Source organism: Myotis brandtii, unplaced genomic scaffold, assembly GCF_000412655.1.
Source record: "Myotis brandtii unplaced genomic scaffold, ASM41265v1 scaffold266, whole genome shotgun sequence".
In the NCBI taxonomy this organism is placed as follows: domain Eukaryota; kingdom Metazoa; phylum Chordata; class Mammalia; order Chiroptera; family Vespertilionidae; genus Myotis; species Myotis brandtii.
The window spans coordinates 1,153,279-1,167,081 of NW_005360124.1; the positions used below are offsets into that span (position 1 = coordinate 1,153,279).

A 13,803-nucleotide genomic window follows, 5' to 3' on the forward strand; every position below is an offset into this window, starting at 1 on the left:
TTTTAAAGACATTAATTTTTAAAAACAAACATTAGTCAAAAAGCTCATTCACTTTTATAGTGCTTTTCCAAATTTTAAAACACTTTCACTTTATCTCATAGGTTTTTCAACACCTGGTACAGCCTTAGAGACATTTTTAATAAATTTAATTTAACTTTCCTTTGATAATTGAAATACTTTATGAATATGTATAAATATAACGTTCTACCTTTGGATGTGCATGTTGTAGAATGCTTACCTCTGACCTACTTACTTATAGCACATTTTGTATCACAGTGGATGACGTAGTAGATGAAAGTGATGACAACGATGATATTGATTTAGAGGCTGAAAATGAAACTGAAAATGAAGATGACCTAGATCAAAATTTTAAGGTTAGTATAAATGTCTATATTCAGTCTACTTAATAAATTGTATACACAGTTGTAAAACAAAGATTGGATAAATGGACATAGTTAATGGTAGATTAATTTGTTCTAGGCACATCTTTTTATCATGGCTGACTATGGACAGTAAATTATTGAAAGAGAAAATAATGTTGCTTTGAATGCATTGGTCTGAAAAGGGTTAATGCATTCTTTCTTCACTATGCCTGTTTTACAGATAAATTCATTTCAATATTAAAAAGTTTTCTGTATGTAAATATAAAATAATACATTAAAATTATATTTATATGCATTATCAATGAAGATGTAGGAAATGATAAAACACTTTAAAGTACCATTTACAATAGCATCAAATCATTAATTGGGTAAATATCTTATACAATACATACAAAAGTTTATATCTTGACAATCACAAAACACTGGTTGAAGAACTCCTAGATGATCTGAAGAAGTGGGTAGATATAACATGTTTATGGATTGGAAAATTTAATACTATTTACAGGCAAATTTTTTTTTTTTAAGTACAGAGCCACTATTTGTAAGGCTATATTTTCACAAGATAATATTGAATATTGATCTAGTAAACAGAAAAAAGTAATGCCTCTGTAATTTTTTTGTTATTTTGAAAGCATCGTCTACTTTATTAGATACTAATAAAGAAAATTATATATTTTTGATTCATCAATGCATAATTTAAGATGTATGAAATTACATATTCAGGTAATATTGATACAATAATTAACATGATACTCTTTAAGTAAAACCAGCCTTTATTATTTATGGCAATGGAAAAAATCTTTTTATTGGTTATACAAGTTATAGCTAAATTCCTGAATGAGAAATACATAGTATGTTTTTTCTTTTAAATTGCTTATTGATAGGAAATGTATATAGTCAGGTACGTGTATATAAAACATTTTAAGGATTGAAGCATAGTAAACTAAGGCAGAAAAATAAGCAGTTAACTATGTGGTAGATAAATGCAAAATTAAAAACAAATACCAATTGAAAATTAATAGTCAGTTACCTCTTTTTAGTCACCAATGAAGATAATAATGAGCTTGCATTTGTATGAGACCAGAGTTGTCGAGGGCCCTAGAGACTAGCCTCGATAGTAGGTAAACTGGCACTTGTCTTCCCATCATGCTGTATATTCATTAGCTCTTTGAACAGATACAGATCACATTGCTCCTGGATACATACCCTCTTTCTCTGAGGTCACACGTCTCCTTTAACCATATCCTCTTCTTTCCCAAAGGGTTACAGAAATCACTTCTGGCTGTTTTCCACTCCTTTTCTTTTCCCTGAAAAAACAGAGTGAATAGTGACACTGAGCTTTTCTAAGGGCACTTTGCTGACCATGGAACATAGAGTGCATGATAGTCATGAGTCTCCCCTGAGGCAGTGCATTGTGCCGACTCCGAGTCACTGACTACTCTATTGGCAAGCTGGGTAATTTTGAGCAAGCCACTTAACCTCTCTGTACCCATTTCCTTCTCAGTTAAATGGAAGTAATAATACTATTCCTTCAGCGTGCTCTTACAAAGATTACATTAGATGATATATGTAAAATCCTTAGCTAGTGTTTCACATATTTTCTTTATTTTTTTAAAAATATATTTTATGGATTTTTTACAGAGAGGAAGGGCGAGGAATAGAGAGTTAGAAACATCGATGAGAGAGAAACATCGATCAGCTGCCTCCTGTACACCTCCTACTGGGGATGTGCCCGCAACCAAGGTACATGCCCTTGACCGGAATTGAACCTGGGACCTTTCAGTCAGCAGGCCAACGCTCTATCCACTGAGCCAAACCGGTCAGGGCTGTTTCACATATTTTCAATGCTCAATAAACATTAGTTTGATTATCACCAACACAATCATATATTTAATGTTTTTCAATTTAGTTTTCGTGCCCTTTAATATGAGCAAAATGATGGCAGTAAGGGAGATTAGGGGAGCATATTTTAGTCTTGATCTTCACTCTAGTTTTTCTATCTTCAACCCAAATACCATATTATTTTAGAATAACCTTAGGCAAAAACAAAACAACCAAAACAACACAGCAACAACCCAAAAATACAAGCAAATTTTAATTTACGGTAAAATTAACACACCCTTTGTTCAGCGATTATTCTCTAATTATATGTAATGAATAATTTGGAAAACTTTAAATCTGAAATGTATTCTGTAATTTTAGGTTTTTCTTAACTGGTGACATGCCATTTTTATTATTTCAGAATGATGATATTGAAACAGATATTAACAAACTAAAACCCCAGCAAGAACCAGGACGAACGATAGAAGAACTTAAAATGTATGAACACCTTTTCCCTGAGCTTGTTGATGATTTTCAGGTATAAATATAGAAAACTCAGCATCTTAACTGGTTTTTATAAAATAGTTTTTCCCCCTCCCTTAGGTATATAATCACTATTGTCATTTCTAAAAAATGAAAGTAGCATTGCATTTCTGAGTGACATTGGACAATTACTTTAACATTCTGGGTATAAATTGCTTATCTATAAAATGAGGGAACTAGCTCATTTAACTGTTGGACTAGATTTTTAATTTTTTCATCACTTTGGTTTATCACTTTAATTGACATAGTTTTTTACTCTTTAAAAATATTCTTTAAAGTGGTATTTCAAAAATCTTATTTTAAAGTCTTTGTATCAGTTTTGTTCAACTAAGGCAGTGGTTCTCAACCTTCTGGCCCTTTAAATACAGTTCCTCATGTGGTGACCCAACCATAAAATTATTTTCATTGCTACTTCATAACTGTAATGTTGCTACTGTTATGAATCGTAATGTAAATATCTGATATGCAGGATGGTCTTAGGCGACCCCTGTGAAAGGGTCGTTCGACCGCCAAAGGGGTCATGACCCACAGGTTGAGAACCGCTGCGTCTCTATTTTTTGAAGTCTGTGTTGGAAGTACATATAGGCAGTGGTACTTAAATGATATACTTTTGAGAATTAAAAATATTGGTTGGAGCCCTGGCCGGTGTGGCTCAGTTGGTTAGGCGTCATACTGTATACCAAAAGGTCACCTGTTTGATTCCTGGTCAGGGCACATTCCCAGGTTGCCAACTCAGTGCAGCCAATCAATGTTTCTGTCTCTCTCTCTCCCTCCATCTCCCTTCCTTTCTCTCTAAAATGAATACAAATATATTAGAAAGAACTATATTGGTTGGTTCTAGATAGGAAGTGTTTGAAAGGTTTTTTCAGCCATCATCATACCAAATACTGGCAGATCATGGGATAGTAAACATAAATGAAATTAATATTATGATGTTTTCCTCTTTGATTTGCATGTGATTTTCAACATCAACTAGTGAAGGTGAAAATTACTTGATGTGTTTGTTTGAGTCCTGAACACCACCCACTTTGTGTCCAGATGTGCTAAGTCTTTTATTCATAGCCAGAGGGAGGCAAAATAAATGCATTTGAAGGCAACATATGGAATTATTAAAGTAATTATCAACAGACTTTTGAGGAGAATTTACCATGCTTTAAAGGCCATGATTATTTATTCATAATGACAATTATAGTTTTATTTGCTTTTGTTTCTTGATGGCAGAATATGGGAGGTGTCAAAATTCTGCATTTTCACAGCTCATTTTTCATATATCTGTGGTAGCATGATGATATCTACCATATGAACTTTTGTTCTGTTTTATTTTTATTTCTTTTTTCCCTTCTTTTTAACTTGGTTTTAAATTTTTATTAAAAACATTTTTTTTTTGTTAATCCTCACCTAAGGATATTTTTTCATTGATTTTTAGAGAGAGTGGAAGGGATGGGGAGAGACACACAGAGAGAAACATAGATTGCTTGCCTCCTGCATGTGCCCCAAGTGGAGATAGAGCCTGTAGCAGAGGTACGTGCCCTTGATGAGAATTGAACCCAAGACCCTTCTGCCCACTGGCTGATGCTCTATTCACTGAGCCAAACTGGTTAGGGCGGTTTTAAATTTTTATTAAAGTTATACGTGGGCAGAGTTTTAAGATCCAAATAATTTTGTGTAGTTTAATGAGGAAAGCTATTGTCTCCTTCCCACCTGATATTTCCTACAGTCACTTTTAGCATGTTTTTGAAGTTAATCCCCATATTTCTAAGCTGCCATGTCTTGATTTTTTCAATTTTTGTTCTTTTATAAATTTTATTTTTGTGTATATTATCATGTTAAGATAGGCATCTAGTTCTTTTCAGCCTTTCTTTTCTAACATTTACATTTTTAGGTGATAAATTTTATTCTAATTACTGTTTTAGCTATATCACATAAGTATTGATTTTCAGCATTTTTATAATTTTTGTTTCAAAACTTTATTTTCATTATTTTTTTCTTTGATTCATTGGTAATGTTAAAGCTGGCTTTTTAATTTCCATTTTTTATTGATTTCTAGCATATTGTTGTAGGATAAGAGGACAGTTCTTTATTCTTATAATTCTTTCACATTTTTGAGCCTTATTTTATAGTTTGAAATATGGTCAAGTTTTGTTACAATTTCTTGTATCCTTGTCTCCTGTGGTTATATGCCTATTAGGAAAAGATTGTTAATCGTGTTGAAAACTTCTTTTCTGTTTTTATGGAGTTTTATTCCTATGCTGTCAATTACTGTGCAAAATATTTTGGAAATTTCTGTGATTGTGAATGTGTCTCTCTTTTAGCAGGTCTATCATTTTTTTAAATATGTCTTGAGGCTTATTATTTAGTATATATGAGTGTAAATTGATTTCCTTTTGAACTTTTTATCATTATGAAGATATTGTCTTCATCTCTAAGACTTAAAAGGTTTTAAAAAATATTAATGTAGTTAAATTAATTTTAGTTATTTCCCTGGTACCTGTTTATTTTTTCTTTATTTTTATTGTTGATACTATTACAGATGTCCCTATTTTCCCCCACTTTCCTCCCCTCCACCCAGCACCCACCACCCCACCCCTCTCTTTTTTGCTATTAACACTTTATCCTTCTAATATTCCATGAAATATATTTATATCATGTTTATTACTTGTATTGACAGTCCTTTCTCCTTTGTCCTTAGAAGAATGTAAGCTGCAAAAGGGAAGAGTTGTTTTCTGTTTTTCAAGTGATGGGTCTTAAGTTCCTGAAACAGTGCTTGGCACAAAACAGACACGTGTAAATATTTGTTGAATTAGAGAATAACAATTTGTGTTTTCTTTAAGAGGATTTTGATGTGTTTTTACTTTTCTAAGTTTCTCATGTTTTTGTTACATATAGGCATTATTTTTGTAATAGAAAAAGTAAAATAAGTGTAATGAATTTTGTTGTAGTTAAATACAAGATGGGGCAAAAATAGATTTACAGTTGTGAGTATGTGAAACACAGAGTTTATTGTATTATTATTTATTAATTATTGTATTATTTTCCATACGAACAACTATAAACCTACTTTTGCCCCTCCCCTGTACTGTGTCTTTTGTTAGCAAAATTAAAATATACTGTTTTATCCATCTTTAAAATTTTAGGTTTCTGAAGCAGCATATAAAATGAATATGGCCTTAGTTTTTTTTAATACATTTTAATATTTAGAGATAAAAGATTAAACATATTTTTTATTTTCAAAGGACTATGACTTAATCTCCAAAGAACCAAAGCCTTTAGTATTTGAGGGAAAAGTACGTGGTCCAATTGTTGTGCCGACAGCAGGAGAGGAAGCAGCTGGGAACTCAGGCAATTTCAGAAAAGGAGTCGTAATGAAGGAGAATGTGTCTCCCCTAGGAGATGAAGGTGATAAGAAACCTAGCTTTATGGATCTGGCAAAAGAAGATATTAAAGATAATGACAGAACATTACAGCAACCGCTAGGTGATCAAAATAGAACTATTTCATCAGTCCATGGCTTAAACAATGATATTGTGAAGGCCTTGGACCGAATTACATTGCAGAATATTCCTTCTCAAACAGCTCCAGGTTTTACTGCAGGAATGAAGAAGGACTACAGCCTCCCTCTTACCGTAGTTACATGCTCTAAAGCGTGCCCACACGTGGCTGCTTGTGGAAATGTTCTGTTTGAGGGAAGAACAGTTCAGCTGGGCAAGCTTTGCTGCACTGGAGTCGAAATCGAGGATGACGAAGATACTGAGTCTGCTTCATCAGTGGAACAAGTATCAGTTGAAGTCCCTGATGGACCAACACTCCACGACTCAGACCTCTACATTGAGATTGTGAAAAATACGAAGTCTGTCCCAGAATATTCAGAGGTGGCTTATCCTGATTATTTTGGTCACATTCCGCCTCCATTCAAAGAGCCTATTTTAGAAAGGCCTTATGGTGTACAAAGGTGAGCTGCAGATGCCTTATTCCTTCTAAACAAGACCATTGTCAAAATATGAGGCACACTTAACAAAAACTGGGTATTTAGAAAGAAAACTACTCTGGATTAAAGTTACTGTAATTTTTATCCTGTGTTGGGAATTTTACATTGTTTTGAAATTGTCCTTTGGAGCTTAGTTTGTTTCTTTTCTAAGCTCATTACTTATTCAAATGAAACCAGCATAATGCACCTGACCACACCATGGAATCACAGAGCATCAGGAAGGGACTGACTTTGCTGGGAAGGGTGTGTGGGAGTGGGCCGTTCCTTGCCACCTCCTGCTTGTATCACAGACTGCACCATCCAGAGACAGCTGGCTTCTTGGAGTGCTGGAATGGCCTTCAAAAAGCACAGCTGCAGCTATTATGAGTTGTCAGTCTCTTACTGTGCCTAATTTATACACTAAACTTTATCCTAGGTGTGTATGTACAGGAGAAAACTCATGTAGGGTTAGTACTGTCTGCGGTTTCATGCATCCCAGGGGATCTTGAAACATCCCTCTCAGACTAACTACTCTACTCTGAGAAGTAGCTATGTATTAACAAACACCAGCAGGCACCTTCCCACCATGGCTTTTGTGACCAATCTACCTGCAGTTCCAGGCACCTGGCTTTCTGATCCAGTTCTATTCTGTTTTAGTTACAGTTTGGTACCACTTTTGGTGACTGTTGTGTTCCTTGGCTTGAATATTGATGGGAAGATTGTGGTGTCTCTGTGTGGCTGAATCTTCTAGGACAGTGGCAGGGATTTTAGGAATTTTCCAGTAAATTGGTGTCTATTTTGTTGGACTGAGTCAGGGGAAGGTCAGGCCTAGAGAATCCTGGAGCTGCAGGGACCGCCTTCCGCTTCCCGACACAAGTGTTTGCCTCCCCTGCACATTTCCTCTCCAGCTGTAGAAGAGAGAATGGACTCTGCAGAATGTGCAGGCCAGTTCCCAACTGCATTTTAGCTACATACCAGTGAGGGTGGGTTTTAAAAATCTCTTTCTTATATAATCTCTGGCTTTTCAGATCTTTACTGCTTCTAATAATGCTACTATTATGTATACAAAATTATTTGCCTAAGGGCTAGAGAGTGGGTCCACACAATTTCTATGAAACAAGGCATAATAGACATTCAAGATTTTAAAAAACTATTGGGCTTGTAACTGTATTCTACCTTGTTATTTTCTTGAACTCAGACTTTAAAAATACTGACTTTTGTCTTGTTATATAGCGATAATTTTTTCGTACACAAAATACATATAGAGGAATGGTCATCTTTAAGAAATTTTTATAGTTTTATATTTTATTTTTATCCAAAACTTAATTTGGAGAAAGTTGTGCCTTGGCATATAGCAGCGGATTTTGGTCAAACGTCTCTTTTATGATTTCAGGACAAAAATTGCCCAAGATATTGAGAGGCTAATACATCAGAGTGATATCATAGATCGAGTGGTATATGACTTAGATAACCCAAAGTAAGTCTGATTTTTTTGTTTGGCTTTGTTTTACTTTTAGTAGTTTCATTTTTACTGTAAAACTTCAGTGTTATTTTTAAAAGATAAAGGTTATCTTTTAACTTCCACCTAGTTCACTGTCACTACACTTTCAGCTTTTAGCAGGGATACAATGATAATGTAGTAATAAAATCATGTTTATCTACTTAAATTGAATATATCACAAGCTTTTGTTTGTTCTTAGGTGGACTTTTAATGGGTTTAATAAGGTAAAGGGCACAAATTGATGTTGTTTTTAAAAAAATAAAATTACTTCCACTTAAGAGAGTGGAGATGTCATATGAAATTCTTTAATTTGGTCCTGTAATATTTAGCTTTCATATCCTCAGGACAATAAGTTACCATCCCCTTCAGAAGGAATATAAGTTTGCTAATTCTCCACAGTCCCTGCTATGCTCTTTTGTCTCTTATTGTTTATAATCTGCTTCAGATCTTGAAATTACTTGCCTAACTGTTTGTGATGCTTGATGTGGTAGTGTCATTTACAGTTTAGGATTATCACTAATATCAAACATTTTAGGATTTATATAAAAGTAAATAAATGAAAACTACAAATTACGAATGTGATTTGCATCCTCAAATGAGAAATTTAATTAGCCCTCAGTGGATTTTTCCCTCCCCTTAAACATTCTGTTATTTTGGGAAAATTTCACATTTTCCTGGTCTTATTTGGAGGAAATAAAGCACTTTTCAGAGACTTTTATTAAAAGATAATGACTGAAGTTGAAATAATATTCTTAAAAATGAAAAACAAATCTCCTTATTTATCTCTCTTAGTTATTTCAACATTTGTAATTCTGTGTCAGACAGACCAGGCAGATGTGGTAAGAACAAGAATCCTGAGTGGGGCATATTTTTAACTGAAATGATTTTGAACAAAATCTTTGAGCTTTTTGGAGTTTTCCCCTATTAAATGTAGGCTCCAGGAGAGCAAGAATTTGTATTCATTTAGGGAAATAGACAAGTAACAAAAAGAGTATCTGGCACCTTGTAGGTGCTCAGTAAGTATTTACTAAAGTAATGAGTATGTAAAATGAGGATAATACTTTCATCTTTCTGGGTATTAGAAGATAGTAGGTAATGTAGTTATCTCAATTTAAAACAATATTTTACTTCAGAACTGCTTAGTTAGAATTATTAGTACTCAGAACAAGTCATATGCATTTTAAAAAGTACGTCTGGCCTTTTTAGTATGATTATTAGTACATATTTAGAAATGGCACTTATTCACTGAGGCACAAATTCTCATTTTTATTAACATTTGCTATTAATGTAGGAACAAATCTCTACTTGTAATTATAATGTTTTTGTCTATAAGTATTAGCCAGAGTTTGTATTTTGCTTGTGTTGGTTATGTTTTTTGGTTTCAAAATAATGAGGAAGGTGAGGTGGTAATGGTGTATTTTTAATCTGTAGTGTGTTTTTATGTTTATTATTGCTTACCTGCTGAAAGGCAATGTATTTTATTATACTTACTTTAAAATTTTTATTTAGTTACATCATTCCAGAAGAAGGAGATATTTTGAAGTTTAACTCCAAATTTGAATCTGGGAATCTGCGCAAAGTAATTCAAATTAGAAAGTAAGTCATTTAAAATTTTCTCATTTTGTATGTGCATAGATACTTTTCTCATTTTCATCAGATTTCTTCATTTTCTACTTTCAGAAATGAATATGATCTTATTCTGAACTCGGATATAAATAGTAATCATTATCATCAGTGGTTTTACTTTGAAGTCAGTGGAATGCGGCCAGGTGTTGCTTACAGGTTTAACATCATTAACTGTGAAAAGTCCAACAGTCAGTTTAATTATGGTAAGACTGTTTTTTTCCTCCAACTTAGAGGGCACACAGGCATCATATCCGAGGGATAGATAATTAAAAAATTGCTAACTTAAAAAAAAAAGTTTGTGTTCTTTTGTTTTCTCTGGTTCTCAAAATTCAGATGTTTATTATGCAAAATTTGACATAGACTAAGCTTTGCATTGTTAGTAACGAGAGTTATCGTTGTGTGGATACTCATTAAAATGTAATGAGTATGGTTGATTTCATCCAAATTAGATGTCACTATAAATGTATCATGTATGCTGCTCAGGTTACTCATGTCAGTTCATCTAGAAGAGAATTGCAGAAAGCAATCTTTTTAAACTTTTTATTTTGAATAGATTCATAGAAAGTTAAAAATTATAGAAGTTGTGGAAAGGTTCCAAGTTCTCTTCACTAAGATTCCTCCAGCGATTACATCATACATAACTGTAGTCCAATATCAAAGCCAGGATTTGACATTGGTAAAACGTGGGTGCATAATTCTGTGCTGTTTTATCACATTTGTAGATTACTGTAACTGTCCCCACAGTCAAGACACAGGGTACTTCCTTCACCACAAAGCCTGCGCTACTCCTTCAGAGTTCACTATTCAGTATGATGTTAGTTGTAGTTTTCTGTACATTTTTTAAATCTACTTGAGGAAGTTTCTATTACTAGTTTTCTGAGACTTTTTATTGTAAATGGGTGTTGAATTTTGTCATGTGCTTTTCTGCATTAGTTGATTTGATCATGTGATTTTTCTTCTTTAGCCTATTAATATGACATGTCACATTGGTTTTAGAATATTGAGCCAGCCTTTTTTATCCATGTAATAAACCCCTCTTGGTCACTGTGTATAATTGCTAATATTTTGTTAATAATTTTTACATTTCTCTTTAGGAGGGATATTGAGCAATAATTTTCTTTTTGTTTTGTACTGTATCTGGCTTTGGTATGTCCTGGCGGCACTGAGCTTATAAAAGGAGTTGGGAAATGTTCCCTCCTCTGATTTTCTGGAAGAGCTTGTGTAGATTTAGTGTTGATTTCGTAAACATTTGGTGGAATTCTCCAATGAAATTATTTGGGCCAGAAGATTTCTCTTTTGGTAGTCTTTTAACTTAGAAATTCAGTTTCTTTCATATAAATTATCTGTTTTATTTTGAGTGAGTTGAGATAGTTTGTATTTTTAGGAATTGACCCATTTCTTCTAAATTGTCAAATGTGTGTAAGTTGTTCAGAGTGCTCCCTTGCTGTCCTTTTGATGTTTGCAGGGTCTCCAATGATATCCCCTGTTTCATTCTTGATAATAGTAATTTGTGTCTTCTCTGAGGCTTGTCAATTTTATTGACATTTTCAAAGAACCAGCTTTTTTTTTTTTTTTAGAAATATATTTTATTGATTTCTTACAGAGAGGAAGGGAGAGGGATAGAGAGTTAGAAACATCCATGAGAGAGAAACATCAATCAGCTGCCTCCTGCACACTCCCCACTGGGTATGAGTCTGCAACCAAGGTACATGCCCTTGACCGGAATCGAACCTGGGACCCTTGAGTCCGCAGGCCGATGCTCTATCCATTGAGCCAAACTGGTTAGGGCAGAACCAGCTTTTTGTTTCATTGGCTTTTTCTACTGTTTCCTCATGAGGCAATTAAAAACAAAAACAAAACTGGTGTTGTACCAGCAAAAATATTAAATTCATAGCCTCAGTTAAGGCTATGTATTCAGTACTTTAAAAAATATAGCCCTAGCCGGGTTGGCTCAGTCGGCCTGCGAACTGAAGGTTCCTGGGTTTGATTCTGGTCATGGGCATATGCCTGGTTGCAGGCTCGATCCCCAGCAGGGGGATTGCAGAAGGCAGCCGATCAGTGATTCTCTCTCATCATTGATGTTTCTATTTCTCTCTCCCTCTCATTCCCACTCTGAAATCAATAAAAATATTTTAAAAAAATTAAGAGTTTTGTCAGGCATCAGTCTTTATAGTCAAATATATCAGTGGAAGATAATATAATTGTAAAACTTAAGATCAGTCATTTAAAATGGAAACCATCAATTTTCAAGTATTTAGTCTGATAATTTTCGGGTAAAAGAAAATAATTCTTTACAGATATATTTTGTCTGACAAGTTTCAAAATCTGAGGTCTCAAGTCATTTGTTGTAAGGATGAAAAGCTTTTAACAACTAAGGAATGAGAAGCCATGTTATCTGTTTCAAATAAATGTTTTAACTTGTTAAAAGCATGAATATGAAGATGCTCTTTAAGGGGGCGTTGCTGAAAATTGAACCTTTCAAGAGTTGAAGAGGTTGTTCCCAATTGTCATTATTTATGTGGAAAACAGGAAATTGTATACTCTAATCACTTTACATGTATGGCATGAAAGCTTTAGTCAGATTCACTAATTTAATGTACTAAGTATAAGAAGATTAGGTAGCATAATATCTGGTTTCGTTATAGTATTTAAAAATTTTAAGTAATCTAATTTTAAGGATTATCTCAGTGATTATATTGATTTGCATGAATAGTAGTATGGATATTCTTGGTAATTTATTTCACATTCTTAATTTTTGATTTTTAGGTATAAATACTAATTATTGAATGCCCTAATTCGCAGAAACGTTTGTTTGTTGACCTTAAGTGTTTGTATAACTTTAAAAATGACCTTAATGGACTTATTAAAAATACCCAAAACAAGTAAAGAATCTTGTATTTTTCCTATTTAACTTGTAAGTATAATGCTAACATAATATTTTAGAGGAGAAAAAGATAAATAAATGTAATTGCATTTTGAGTGCTTTTTAAGAATAAAACAAAGGCATATTTATTGCTGAAATGATAATCAGTATAATTTTCAAACTGTAGTGCTAAGTAAGGTAGATGGTATTTCTACTAACTATATTTATACACTTTTATAAAATAATACTCTTACTACTTTAAACTTTATTCAATATTTTAATTTTTTAAATTAGAAACATACATTTGGAATGTTTCTCTGTTTTTAAAAACTCCATACATCTATATGATTAATAAAATAATCTCTTCCTCTAGTGCCATTTTAAATTTAAAATGAATATAATTCTGTAACTAAAACAAAGCAGTGAGATAGATGACTTCTTTATTTTTAAATTTTCCTTCTTCCTTACCCCTTGCCTATTATATATTATTATTTTTTTAATCCTCACCTAAGGATATGTTTTCATTGATTTTAGAGAGAGGAAGAGAGAGAGGGAGGGAGAGAGAGAGAGAGAGAGACTGAGAGACAGAAATAGAGAGAGAGAGAAACAGAAACATCACATCGATATTAGAGAAATATCCTTCCGTTGCCTCCCATACATGCCCTGATCAGGGATCAAACTGCAACCTAGGTATGTGACCTAACTGGGAATTTGAATTTGTAACTTTTTGGTGTACAGAATGACGCTCAACCAACTGAGCCTCCCACCTGTCCAGGGCTGGATATTCTTATGTGTATATCACACTTTTCAAACTCATTTTGTGGAGAATTTAGAAAACAAATTGGTGTTAAGAAAATAAAAACCATCAACGGTGCATCATCCAGAGATAATCATTTTTACATTTGTTGTTTCCTACTAGGCATTTTAATAATGCAATATGTGATGTCTATGTATACATCTACACTAATAAAAGAGAAACATGGTAATTAGCGTACGACTGCTACCCTTCCCATTGGCTAATCAGCATATCCTTATGCAAATTAACTGTCAGCCAAGATGGCGGCCGGCAGCCATGCACTGAAAAGCGAACATGAGGCTTGCT

General features: G+C 33.5%; 1 protein-coding gene across 3 annotated transcripts in view; it reads left to right on the top strand.

Moving 5' to 3' along the window:
- The window catches only part of AGTPBP1 (ATP/GTP binding protein 1), an 87,931-nt gene that overhangs the window by 32,442 nt on the left and 41,686 nt on the right, over nucleotides 1-13,803 (top strand). For all 3 annotated transcript variants that reach the window (XM_005868265.2, XM_014541244.1, XM_014541245.1), the window contains 6 exons: nucleotides 277-374; nucleotides 2,626-2,742; nucleotides 5,981-6,696; nucleotides 8,105-8,188; nucleotides 9,722-9,808; nucleotides 9,893-10,041. In XM_005868265.2, coding sequence (XP_005868327.1) covers nucleotides 277-374; nucleotides 2,626-2,742; nucleotides 5,981-6,696; nucleotides 8,105-8,188; nucleotides 9,722-9,808; nucleotides 9,893-10,041 — 1,251 coding nt within the window. The remainder of the gene's footprint in view (nucleotides 1-276; nucleotides 375-2,625; nucleotides 2,743-5,980; nucleotides 6,697-8,104; nucleotides 8,189-9,721; nucleotides 9,809-9,892; nucleotides 10,042-13,803) is intronic.